General features: G+C 44.4%; 1 protein-coding gene across 1 annotated transcript in view; it reads right to left on the reverse strand.

Moving 5' to 3' along the window:
• Positions 1–310: 310 nt before the first annotated feature.
• Positions 311–13839, reverse strand: part of LOC138642036 (probable serine carboxypeptidase CPVL) — an 81270-nt gene continuing 67741 nt past the window's right edge. The window contains exon 13 of the mRNA XM_069729929.1: positions 311–1232. Within this exon, the coding sequence (XP_069586030.1) occupies positions 1116–1232 (117 nt within the window). The 3' untranslated portion in view covers positions 311–1115. The remainder of the gene's footprint in view (positions 1233–13839) is intronic.

The raw sequence follows: 13839 nt of genomic DNA on the forward strand, positions 1-13839 counted from the left end.
GCTGGAGGCGACAGGAGGTGGAAAGCTTGGATGTACGGTTTGATGGACAGGGCAGAATCAAAGGTTGCTTAGAGGAAGCCAATTTCCATACAGGGGAAAGCATGATGTCATTAATGTAGATAGAAGTTTTGTGAGATTGAGGAAAGATGAGGAGTTCAGATTTGTCCACATTGAGTTTGAGGAAGCAAGAGGAGAAGGAGGATATGGCTAATCAACACTCCAGGATTCTGGACAGCAGAGAGGCAACGTCTGGCCCAGAGAGGTAGATCTGAGTGTCATCAGCATACAGGTGGTACTGGAATCCATGTGACTTTATGAGTTGTCCCAGGCCAAGTGTATAGATTGTTCTAGAACCCTTTCTCTACTCAGCCTTGGGGGACTCCAACAGTGTGTTTTATGAGGAGGTGGTGTGAGAGATTCTGAATGTGCGGTTAGAAAGGTAGGAGGAGATCCAGGCTAGGAAAGAGGTCCTTGATGCCAAAGGAGGAGAAGATCTGTAGTAGGAGGCAGTGGTCAACTGTGGAAAGAAGAGGACAGGTCTAGAAGGAGTATAGAGTATTGATAGTTAGCTTAGGATAACAAGTAATCACCAGTCTTGTTGTGTTGATTGCAAGTCAGCAGCCAGGAAGGGATATTTAGTCTATGAGCACTTTGTGCCACACAAGATTTGACAAAGAATATATAAATTGTAAATGCTTACCTTCAATCGTTGTGCAAGGATGAGCACAACCCTATTAAAAATTATGGGGTGCTGCAAGATGTTCCTTCTACTCGGAGCTTGTTGGATGAAATGCTGCACTGAATATAGATTTGATAAATCTTTCAAGGAAGAAAAGGGATACATCCAAGGGCACACTTGTGAAAAAAAGCTCAAATGTGGTGGTATACCTTCATTAAAAATGACAACTTCTAGGAGGATCTAGATTTTCAGTTCTAACACTTTACCAATGGAAAAGTGACTACAGCATTTTAAGCACCCAAGAACCATAGACAAACATGTTTTTTTCACATGAAATTGAACAGAACACAACTTTATTCGTATAAAATTTTTTATTAATATTTACTCTTCATACTCAGTTTTTTACAGAAAAAAAAAAGGATCTAGTGGTATTGAATTACAACACAATCTCACAATTCAAGGCCGTACAGTTACTTATAAACCTGTCAATCAGCACAAAAGATCTTTCAGGCTGGTCATATGGAAGTATGTGGCCACCTCCCCTGACTATTACCTAGAAAAAGAAAGAAAATGGATTAATTCAGCAGTAATAAAAATGACCAATGAAGTGAGTCAGTACAAGTACATAGGACACATGCAATTAGCATGCAAATACATGAAATCATTAGGGGCACAGAACATTGCAGCATTTTAATGTGGCAGAACATTTTTCACAGTCAGATGTTTAAGTCAGTATGAAGCCTTGTTCTCTTCCCTTGTAGTGGAAAAGTTACCGGTTGAAGCAAACAAGCAAAAGCACAAAGTGGATTTGCCTTCATGAAACTCCCTTCCACGGTGCTTAAAAATGTTGTGAGACTGGTATTTTGGTGTATATTTCCATTTAACTATATTGGGAGCGCCCACCCCCAAAAAGAAAAAAAAATGATGTACTTTAGGAACTGCAATTGTGTTTCTAGAGTGCAGAACAGCACTTTTCACATTTGAAAGTCCATAACTTTGTAATATCTTATCAGAGAAATCGGCTTTTTCTTTATCAGGACTAATTACAGATTATATCTATGAATTTTTGAAAATGACAATTCTGTAAAGTAGCTGCCATCAACTTTCTCAGCAATGAAAAAATTTGTAACAATTTGTCTTCATTTAGCGCCTTGACCATTCATTAAAATGTGGGTGCCTCTAAAATCAGCGTGTAGATCACTTGTTTTATGAACCCAGGATATTATATATAATATATAAATCTGTCTAGGCCCCAACAATCAGACTGAATCAAATGCTTTGTCCCTATTAATTTGCACAGCACTGTATAAGTAAAATCGTAAGTTGGTTACCAGTCATTGATTCAAACCAGTTTTAATATTTAATAAATATTGGTTAACTAGCCAGTGGAAAAAAAAAAGTAATTTTCAGAATTAGTATGCAACAGTGCACTATTTTATTTTTTGCTTTGTCCCAATTAATTTGCACAGCACTGTAAATAGGTCACATGGGTACATTAACAGGAAACATACAGATATTCTGGAAAATAACTTCTAGTCAACATATTGGGAATGACAGATGTGACTTGGAACCAATCACAATCTGCCATGGTGATTAAGGTCTTTTTCACAAGGGCAGCACGGTGGCTCAGTGGTTAGCACAGTCTCTTGCAGCACTGGGGTCCTGGGTTCAAATCCTGCCAAGGAAAACATTTAAGTAGTTTGTTTCCAAGTTGGTATGTCCTTCCACACTCCAGAGACTGAGCCCCAATGGGAAAAATTATGCCTGTAAAGTGTTGTGGAATTAATTGTGCTACACAAGAGTTGTACCAATTCTTCATATGTTTAGTGTGACTCCGGCCTGAGTCTCCCTGCCGAAAGCTGCGCAAGTGTCATGCGAGTACAAACTGATTTCACACCCAGCATCCAGTTTACATCAAAATCGCATTGCAATCGCACTGCATTCTAACATGTGCTTTTGCATACAGCAATTCTGTCATTTACAGTTTTCAAAAGCTAGAAAAGGCTGTCTTCCTGGAGCAGAACAATATTGTATCATACAATTATTAGGTTCTGTAGAAGGACGTAGATCTGGGGATTTATTATGATGGAATATAGGCTGAACTGGATGGACAAATGTCTTTTTTCGGCCTTACTAACTAGGTTACCCTGTTACTATGTAGAAATGTATAAAAAAGCACATCCGCACTCTGAATGCCAAGGCATCTTGTCAATGGAAATAACTTCCAACTGCATTGTCCCTCAGCAAGATGAATTGGCCAATTCATGTGTGCCCATCAACCACAGCAAGGTGACACTTCTGATGGGTCCAATCATAACCCTTCCTAACCTACTGCACATGCCACTTTTGGGCTAAAAAGCCTACAATAATGGACAAACCTGTCTTTCCTGGGCTGCAAGCCTACAATTTGAATGGGCAAGTAGAATTGGTTGAGAATACCTGCCGGTCAAGGGGAGGAAGTTTTCCCACGGAGCTCACATTGACATCAGAAAGGTGAAGAGAGTTCATTGGCTGTGAACTCACAGGACCTGTCTGACAGCACCGTGAGCAGGAGAAATTTATGCTCGTGTTGCCATCACATAGTAATAGGAGTTCACATGGAGGCACCAAGAACACTGCTCAGTCTCTGCTGGAGGACAGGCTGTACGGTCGCATCATGCAACCATAGTATAGTATCCATGGCCCCTTCCTAGGCTATTAAATTCAGCCCACAGCTATATGCTTAGCCTTTGCTGGTTATTAATTATAGGGGACCCTACATCTTTTAGGGTCCCTCATTTTAATAGCCAGTAAAGGCTAAGTATACAGCTGTGAGCTGAATTTAATAGCCTGGGAAGCTCCATAGGTATTACCCCCTTGCCAGGCTATAAACATTGGCCCTCAGCCATCAGCTTTCCCTCTGCTGGTTACAAAAATTGCTTTGGAGCCCACGCCATTTTTTCAGAAAAAAAAATCTAATACATGAACAGTAAGCTACTGTACCAATTATATTAGTCAGACATTTATATATCTACTTATTCCATTTGTATATACTGTATGTAATCCATCTCTATCCTGTCTGCTCCTGCAGTGATTTTACAGTATGTGGCTGATGACTTGCCGGCTGCATGTGTATTTATATACATATGTGTATATACCATACATATACAGCAAGTGTGTCACTGACATCTATATATCTATGTATTCTGTCAATTCTATTTTAACCTGTCTGAAAATCTGGCAATTCGCATGCTGCATACAGTAAAATCAAAAGGACACTGAATAAAAATTTTTACAGCACTCATTGTCCGAGTGCTGTGCGATTTTTTTCTCTCGCACCCATAGGCTTGCAATGGAGAGTCTCAGACAATATGGGTACAATGCCAGCCTGCTGCGATTTTACACGCATGTCGAATACACCTGAGAAAATAAATGGAGACGTGAGCTGCTCCATAGATCAACACTGGTCCGAGTGCTATGCAAGGTTTCCTCGCATAGCACTCACCCATAATCTATAGTAGCGTGACGCAGACCTAAAATAAAATGGAAGCAGATGAGCTCAGTTTATTATGGGATCTGTCTGAATGCCATTTAGTGTAGTATTGCCATTTTTTATTTTAAAAGGAAAACAAGTAGAAAGTCCTGTATGTTGCACTTTGGATACCACGCAGTATCAGCTGTTGGTAAAACCCACTTGGCAGTGTCTAATGAGTTGGCTATTAACACAATTTTCTTATGCAGAAGAGCCAGGTAGTCTTCATAGAACAAGTTACAATAAACAGTTTCAGTTATAGAGTAAAGAATATTCCACATTAAAGTGCACAAAAATATTCCCAATCTACACCACATCCTTACAATAGTCCCTCATCCCTTATTCTTCACATCCCCCTACATTCCTAAATTACAACCAATATGAGATAATTACTCCACAAAACCTGTACAAATACAGCCATTTCCCATAGCTACACTGATGCTATACAGATGTAGAAGAGCATGTCCAGGAAAGGCCATACTGGGCCCCTGGCCCTCAAGGGAGGCCAGCATGACAGGGTCACAGGGAATGGCAGAGCCTCAGGGTGGGCAAGGGCAAGTCGGGGTTAAATAGTTTGCTTAGGCTGTGTACTTTTGAATTTGGACAGAGGGGGCACGCTTTGGATGAGGCAGGGAGGAGCAAGCGGGGGGGGGAGCTTACTGAGGGGGTGATTTGGATAAGAAACTGCCAGTTTCACCTCAGCAACTGCCACGCTCACCTGCTGGTCCGGCAGTGGCTGAAATCCACACCCACTCTCCTTTTTTCTTGTTTCGATTTTGTTTAATCGAGTTTATTTTAAGGTTATGTTTTTGTTTAAGGGGAAGGAGTAATTTTTCATGATCTTCTCTACTCCTCATCTCTTCCTCCCACAACCGCATCCAAGACTTCTCCCGTGCTTCCTCCATACTCTGGAACTCTCTACCCCAACACATCAGGCTCACACCCAACATGGAAACCTCCAAAAGGAACCTGAAGACCCACCTCTTCCGACAAGCCTGCAGCCTGCAGTGATCCCCAGTCTACTGAACCGCCACATGACCAGCTCTACCCTCACCTAGTGTATCCTCACCCATCCCCTGTACACGGTCAGCCCTCGCGGGAAGGGTCCTCTCCTCCTGTACCTGTGTGCGCGCGCCTTGTTTTACTCATGTGTACTTGTCTATATTTGCCTTATTCACATGTAAAGCGCCATGGAATAAATGGCGCTATAAAAATGTATAATAAATAAATACTAAATAATATCTGGTTCAGGTGATCGCTCCCCTTAGCGAAAAAACAAAAAGACAAGATTCTTCCTAGGCATCAGTTGATTATTGGGGTATGGAATCTTACAGGCAACAATATGGCTGAAACACTTGAAAGTTTGCTCAGTAGAAGTACCACCTATGGAGCAGCTATCGAAAGTCATGATCCATTAATTCTAGCAACCTGATCAGGGAGAAAGCATTAAGCTACTTACTGGTAGCGGCATTTTTCGGAGGCCCATGACAGCACTACGAGAGAGGGGATCTGCCCTTAAGGAACAGGAAACCTACAGATACAAAAGGGCGGCACCTCTCCCATGCATCAGTTGTATTTCAGAGCCTGAGATGACTACCGCGGTTAGTGGTACACAAACATACATTATATACATTTGGAAACAAAAAATAATCTACTATATTGTAACCAGACACCATATGTGAGATTTACATACTACACTATTTACATATCAGGAAGTGCTACCCCCACGTGAATAGGGAGGGAACTAAGGGTGCTGTCATGGGCCTCCGAAAAATGCCGCTACCAGTAAGTAGCTTAATGCTTTATTCGGACTCCCATGACAGCACTACGAGAGATTTACAGAGATGTAAGCTACCTTAGGGAGGGACTATAGTCTGTAGCACCCTTAACCCAAAGGAGAGATCAGAGGAGGACCCCAAATCCAACCGATAGTGTTTAAAGAAAGTGGAAGGAGATGACCAAGTGGCCGCCTTACATATTTGCTCCACTGACACTCCAGATCTCTCTGCCCAGGATGACGCCATGGCCCGGGTGGAATGTGCCTTTAGATTCTGCGGAGCTGGCCCCCCACCTGCTGTGTAAGCTAGAGATATAGTTTCCCTAATCCATTTGGCTAGTGAATATTTTGACACTAAATCCTTTCCTTGGACCTTGGAATGAAAGAAACAGTGCTCCATCTTTCATCCAATTATCAGTAGCTGAGATATACTGAAGGAGAGATCTCCTAACGTCTAACGTATGAAGCTCCTGCTCTTTAGGATTAGAGGGATTAGGAATAAAGGATGGCAAAACTATCTACTGTGATCTATGGAAACGTGACGCTACCTTCGGCAGATATGCCGGGTCTGGTCTAAGGACTACTCTGTCTGATAAGATTTCTGTGTATGGAGGAGCTCTGGAAAGCGCCTGGATATCCCCTATCCTGCGAGCTGAGGTTATGGCAATCAGGAAGGCGGTCTTAAGTGTCAACATTTTGATTGAGGCCTCTTGCAGAGGTTCAAAGGGGGGTTTGTTAGAGAGGACAGAACTAAATTTAAATCCCATGGAACTGTCCTATCCTTATATACCGGTCTAGATCTACTAACTGCCTTCATAAACCTCGCTATCCAATAATTGTTTGCTATATTGCATGAAAACAGGGCACCCAGAGCTGAGACCTGTACTCTAAGGGTACTAGTAGAGAGTTTTAACTCGAAACCCCTCTGTAGGAACTCTAAGATTTGTTGTATTGGTATCCCGTCTTGGATGTCAAATCTTGAACAAGACAAGAACTTCCTCCAAGTTCTAGAGTAGATTTTTGTAGTTACTTGCTTTCTACTCTTTAGGAGTGTCTCGACTAAATTTGGAGAGAAGCCTTTCTCCACTAATAGTGACCGTTCAAACTCCACGCCGTTAAATGGAGTGCTGCCACTTGTGGATGGGAGATCGGTCCCTGAGAAAGCAGGTTCGGGATCTCTGGTAGTACCCAGGGAACCGATACAGACATTGTCTTGAGCCAGGCAAACCAGGTTCTTCTGGGCCAAAAGGGGGCGATAAGGATGACTTTTGCTCGATCCTCCCTGATTTTCCTCACCACTAGAGGTATCAGGTTCAGTGGTGGGAAAGCATAGGCCAGTGGAAAATCCCATTTTATCAGAAACGCGTCCACCGCCAAGGGATTTTCCCTGGGATTTAGCGAGCAAAAAAGTTTTACTTTTCTGTTGTTTCTGGTGGCGAACAGGTCTACCACTGGTTGACCCCATCTGCAGACGATCAGATTGAAAATGTCTTCGTTGAGAGACCACTCTCCTTGCCTTAACATGTTTCGGCTGAGGAAATCTGCTGCCACATTTTCCTTTCCTTTGATGTGGAGAGCCGTAAAAGATAGAAAATTGAGCTCTGCCATCTGGAACAATCGATCCGTGATTTGCATCAATGTCTCGGAACGAGTTCCCCCTTGCCGGTTTATGTAAGCGACTGCAACTCTGTTGTCCGACAGAATTCTGACGTGCTGGCCCTGCAGATATATGAGGAATTTTTTAACAGCCAATTCAACCGCCAACAACTCCCTCTGGTTGGATGAGAATGTTGTGAAGGGTTCCCATTGTCCCTGGACCACCATGTCCCCCATGTAGGCTCCCCACCCTGAAGAGCTGGCATCCGTGGTTATCACCCGGGACACATTTACTATCCAGGGGACCCCTGCTGATAAATTCTTTTTATCTGACCACCACCTAAGGGAATCTAGCGTGGTTGGCTCTAACGTTATTTTCCCATTTAACGCGCCTCCCAAGGCTCTGTCATGGAACAAGACTTCTCTTTGTAGGGATCTGGTGTGGAACTGAGCCCACTTAACTGCTGGAATGCAAGATGTGAGTGACCCAAGTAGGGACATTGCTTGCCTAAGTGTCATGGAAGGTGTATTAATTGCATTTAACATAAATTTGAATTAGATCTATTTTTTCTATGGGGAGGAGACACGGTTGTGTCACTGAATCCAACATTAGACCCAGGAACTTTTGAATATTTAGGGGCTGTAACTTAGATTTTTCGAAGTTTATGATCCAACCCAGGTGTTCTAGCTTGGCTTTAGTAACCTCCCATTGTGACAGACGGTGATCTATAGAGTTCCCTACAATGAGGAAATCATCCAAGTAAGGAATTATAAGGACGTTTGATTCTCTTAAGTGTGCCATGACTTCAGCGATTATTTTAGTGAACACTCGGAGCAGAAGTTATCCCGAAGGGGAGTGCCCTGAACTTGAAAATGTTGAATCCTACCCCCCATTAGTACTGCTACCCTTAGGTATCGTTGGAAATCAGCGTGAATGGGTACATGATAGTAGGCATCTTTCAAATCCACTACTACCATAAAACAATTGTTGAAAAGCATTTTTATTGTTGAATTGATGGACTCCATTTTGAAGGTATGTTTCACCAAAAACTTATTGAGACCCTTAAGGTTTATAATGGTCCTATAAGACATATCCGGCTTTTGAATTAGGAAAAGGGGAGAGTAGAACCCTTCCCCTGCCTGAGAATACGGCACTTCAATCAAAACATTTTTGGAGCAAAGAGTCCTCACTTCCTCTTCTAAGGCAAATTGTTCAGTGGGAGATGAGCGCCAGGGTGTTAACTGGAATTTGTCCCGTGGGGTATGGACAAACTCAAGTCTGAGACCATGGGAAACAGTGTCTTTTATCCAAACACTGTTTGTGATTTTTGACCACTCTGCCGAGAAACGCGACAGTCTCCCTCCCACCGGGATTGCCAGTCATTGGTCTTGTTTTTTGTTTTCCGTCGGGTTACGGCGAAACATGAGACCTGTGCCTCTTTTTCGCTTATCATCCCATCTGGAACGATCCCTACCCGGTGAGAAGGTCCGCCTTCCTCCCCGATTGAACCTTCTTTTGTTGAAGGGACGACGATATGGATTGAAAAGGTTAGGAAATTTTTTCTTATCATCTCCTGCCTTCTCCAGGAGTTCGTCCAGGGTAGGTCCGAATAGATACTCGCCCTTACAAGGGATAGCGCAGAGTTTTGTTTTTGCCTGCATATCCCCCGGCCAGCATTTCAACCATAGGGCTCTTCTCGCAGCATTAGAAAGACCTGCTGCCCTAGCTGCCAATTTAACAGACTCAATTGAGGCATCCGATAAAAAAGCTGCCCCCTCCTGGATTACTGGTAACGCTGCAAGTATGGAATCTCTAGAGGCCCCCTGTTTTAATTGGGTTTCTAACTGGTCCAGCCAGACCATTATTGACCTTGCCGTGCAGGTTGACGCCACCGCAGGTTTTAAGGAGCCGGCTGCCATCTCCCAGGTTCCTTTTAGGAAGGTATCCACTTTCCTATCCAGGGGGTCTTTAAGCGTACCCATATCCTCAAACGGGAGAGAGGATCGCTTTGCCACCTTGGCAATTGCCGCGTCCAGCTTTGGGGCCTTTTCCCAATTACCCACTGCTGGGTCATCAAAGGGATACCGACGCTTCTGCGCAGGTGGTAAGGAGCCTTTCCTCTCCGGTTTTCTCCACTCCCTGTTGATAAGTTCCTGTATCTTTTCATTCAGGGGAAAGACTCTGCGCTTCCTCTGTTCTAGGCCGCTGAACATCATTTGTTCCTTAGATAGCTGAGGCTTGGGTTCTGTTATACCCATTGTGCCTCTGACCGCTTTTATTAATTTGTCTATCCTCTCTATGGGTAAACAAAACCGGGCAGCGTCTTCCCCCGACGAGGAAGATGATGCTGCTGAATCATCCGATTCTTCACTCTTGTCTTTATCCACAGATGAATCAGATGCCCACTGAGTTCTCTGCTTAGAGCCTGACTGTGAAAGATCCTTAATGGATTGCTTGACCTCCCTTCTAACCATTTCCTTCAGACTGGCCACCATAGAAGAGGATTCTTCTGCCACCTACAGGGATAAGTAAGGTAGACTAGAGTGTAAGATCTACATGCTATATCCCCTCCCTACTTTCCAGGACCTCACCGTCTGCTGGATACAGGGGTCACATAGTTTTTTAGGGTGTGAGTCAGGCAAGGGGACCCCGCAGATGGCACACTCCCTATGCTTCGCCTTACTGACGCTTTTCTTTCCCTGCATAAAACATATGAGGGGAAACTAGTCACTAAGTGAACTTTCTCGAAGATCACTTACCAGAGGCTGCCCACACCCATAGAGATACCGGAGCACGAGGGGGGATCTTTTTTGGCTGATGCTCCAGACCCCTGTCTGGAGGAGCTTCTGCGGCCAGATCCATCGCTCCTTTTCTCACGTTCCTTCTCCATAAGCTTCTGGGGTTCTTCATCCAGCAACAGAGGCTGCTGATCCTGATCAGACTCCATCTGAAGCAGTTTGGAGACCAGGAGCAAGGAATGCGCACCTGGAGCCGATATATAGCCCCTCCTTCGGCCAGCGTAATTGCACCGCGCTTCCAGTTGCTCCCCTTCCGCCCATGCAGCTGCAGGGGGATCAGCCGACACCTGAGGGTGATGAGCGCACATTTGCCGGTGGGCGCCACCATCTTGGAGCTCCTGCGCATGCGCAGAAGCTCCGTGACCCGGAAGTCACAGCTGGCTCCGCCTTCCGACGTCACCCCCGGCCCACAGCGCTTCCTGTTAGCGCTGTGAACAACGTGGGACGCCAAGACTTGCCACGAGACTCCGGGTGGCGCCCCCTCAATGGCGCCGACCCCTCAGAGCCTCCCCTAAGCCGCTCAAGGGAGGGAAACAGTACACTCACCAAGCGCCGGCTTTGGAGATCGGACACCCCCTGGCGACCGCTCCACGCTGATGAGACACTGCCGTGCAGCCCCCCAGAGCCACCGTGTCTCCTTCAGGTACCCCGCACCGGCCGAGGTAGGAGACCCTCTCGCTACCTAATTCGGCCCGGCCGGCCTGGAATTCTAGTATCTTCCGTAGGATCCAGTCCCTTCAGGAACAGGAAACCAACTGATGCATGGGAGAGGTGCCGCCCTTTTGTATCTGTAGGTTTCCTGTTCCTTAAGGGCGGATCCCCTCTCTCGTAGTGCTGTCATGGGAATCCGAATAAATACCATGCCAGAAATTAATCTGCAGACACTGATGCTTTTATCCCTCATCAGTGCAAAGCACAGATCAGCTGGTTGAGTGCAATGTCCTTGAGGTGACATGGCAGGGGGAGAGCTGGCTTTTTGCTTTAACTTTTTAATTTTGCCCATCTGGCAATAGACTCCACATGTTTCAGTATTTTACCCCTTCAATGTAGAACAGTCTGCATGAGCATCTGGCTTGCCATACATCCTTGGTCATGTTGCAAGGCTCTTTAGAGGGTCAAACATTAAATTGGAGTAGCTGATGGGGTACACATATATACACATACACACGTTCTAACACATTTATGGGTATGTGCATGTAATATGCAGGTACTGAGTATGTCACCACGGAGCAGACAGACCAACAGTTGAGGGGTTTAATAACAGTAATAAGGTTCTCCTTGCAGGGAGGAAGCAATGGAAAATAACTAGCAATAAAACAGTGCAAAAATATGGGAGTCAAACAGTGACAGAATTAAGCAGCAATTTTCTTGAGAAAAGAACACTTAGTCTGATGGGGATTTGCTTTAAGGGTTGTCTTCTCCTACGTAGGCGCCGAGAAACAGCGGCACTTGTTCTTCTGTTCTCCGTAGGCTGAGTAGTCTCTAGGAGCCTGCTGCCTTGGGTTTCAGGAGTTAATGAGATATGCACAAGTTCTGAGTCTTTAGCCTTTACAGCACAGCAGGAAACAGGGGCTCTGCACGGTTAAGTCTCTGTACCAGGAATCACAGTCTCTGGCCCGTATAAAGACTGATTCCTGGTACAATGTCTCTACATGGGTCTCAAAGCGCCTCTCACCATTCACAGCAGATATGGCTTTCAGGTACTCACAAGATGCAGTCTTTCTGGACAATCTCCCTGTATTTGTCCTCTGACCGGGGGATTTCTCTCTCCCAGAGCGCAGCTGCACCATGCTCTGATCTCTGCTCACGCTGCTCTGTCTCTTGTCTGCGTGCCTTTCCCGCTCTCTGCCTGGCTTTCTTCCTATACCAGTCTCTAAGTCTGTCCCCTCGGGAACCTGCAGCACAGCTCAATGGTTCCAGGCACAGAGCTGAGAAAGTAACCACCCCCAGACTCATTGTGCTTCACCTCCTTACATGCACACGTCGCGGATTTGGCTACGGATCAGCAGCAGTTTTCCATGTGTTGTACAGTACAATGTGAACCTATGGAAAACCAAATCCACTGTGCACATGATGTGGAAAATTCAGCGTGGAAACGCTGCGGATTTTCCACAGCATGTCAATTTTGTGCGGATTCCACAGCATTTTACACCTGCTCCATAATAGGAACCCGCAGGTGTAAAAATGCAGGCGAAATCCACATCAAACCCGCAGGTCATTTTACCTGCAGAATCCACGCAGAAATATCCACAATGGAATCCACAACGTGTGCACATACCCTTAATGGTCCCCTTCTTGCACTGCCTGATCTTAGTTAAGAGACTGCTGATCTGTTTAAAGATTGCTGATTACCATAATTTGCAGGACAACCAGAAACCTAGTTCTGTGCATAGAACGATAGATCATGTAAACAATGCATACAGAACAATGTTATCTAACCAGTGAATATGGAACTTATGCTGTGATGCACTTACAAGTTACATTTTTTAAAGTCCGCTTAAATTGTACCCTTAAAACAAGCATTTTGCTTATTTAATGGCCAATAGAGGGTCGCTATTATCGGACCTTTTAAACGTGCTCATCTGAAACAAGTATTCATGCCCATGATCAGACCATCTAAATGGGTTTATCGTTTTGGTTCTGTGAGCCAACTTGCATAACTTCATGCCTTTAATTAGCAACATTAAGTGCAAAGACACAAATTAGATCCATTTCTATGCATGCCGAGAAGTTCGTAAATGTATGACAGATACATTTCTATGTAAAGTAATAATTTGTGAATGATTTTGAATGTTGGGCTAAATTGATAATTGTTGGATCAAGTCACTGGAGAGAAAATCAGGGCACATTTTACAAAATTTTGTGTTCTACTCCTATCAAGGTTAGAAGTTAAGAAAAAAGCAGAGTCTGATGATCACATCCTCATGTTTTCCCCGTGTATTTGTTCTTCTCCTCATGGTCACAGAAGACCAAATGTCACCCTGTAGAGCCAACAGCAGCCCCTTGATAAACTGCAGCAGATGGAAACTGTAAATATGGTTTTTATTTTGTGGGATTCTCATGCTCATAAGTTAACCCTATCGTTATATTGCAGACTTCAGCCATGTATAGTCCGACAACTTTCTTCTAGAATAATATATATATCAGAATCCCAACAGTGATTTTCTTTGGAGGTATTGCAGTATTTGTGTGGGGTATAAATCAATTGCTTAGAGCTTCTGCACAACAATTAACCATTTTCTGAGAGCGTGAATAGTCAAAGATGTGAGTAGGTGGTAGATTCTCAGATTTTATACAATGCCCTGGAGAGCTGACCATTGGCACCAAGGAATCAGGGCTCCGGGAAGCAGCATCGAGCCCTTTTCACTGAACAAATGGACAATGACTTACACGGTCCGGCAGTGCACCTCACACATTGTTTGCGTAGCTGCCAAGTAACTAGTCCTCATCAAAAATGTTCAAACCACTTTTCCTTTG

This window comes from Ranitomeya imitator, chromosome 6 (genome assembly GCF_032444005.1).
Source record: "Ranitomeya imitator isolate aRanImi1 chromosome 6, aRanImi1.pri, whole genome shotgun sequence".
In the NCBI taxonomy this organism is placed as follows: domain Eukaryota; kingdom Metazoa; phylum Chordata; class Amphibia; order Anura; family Dendrobatidae; genus Ranitomeya; species Ranitomeya imitator.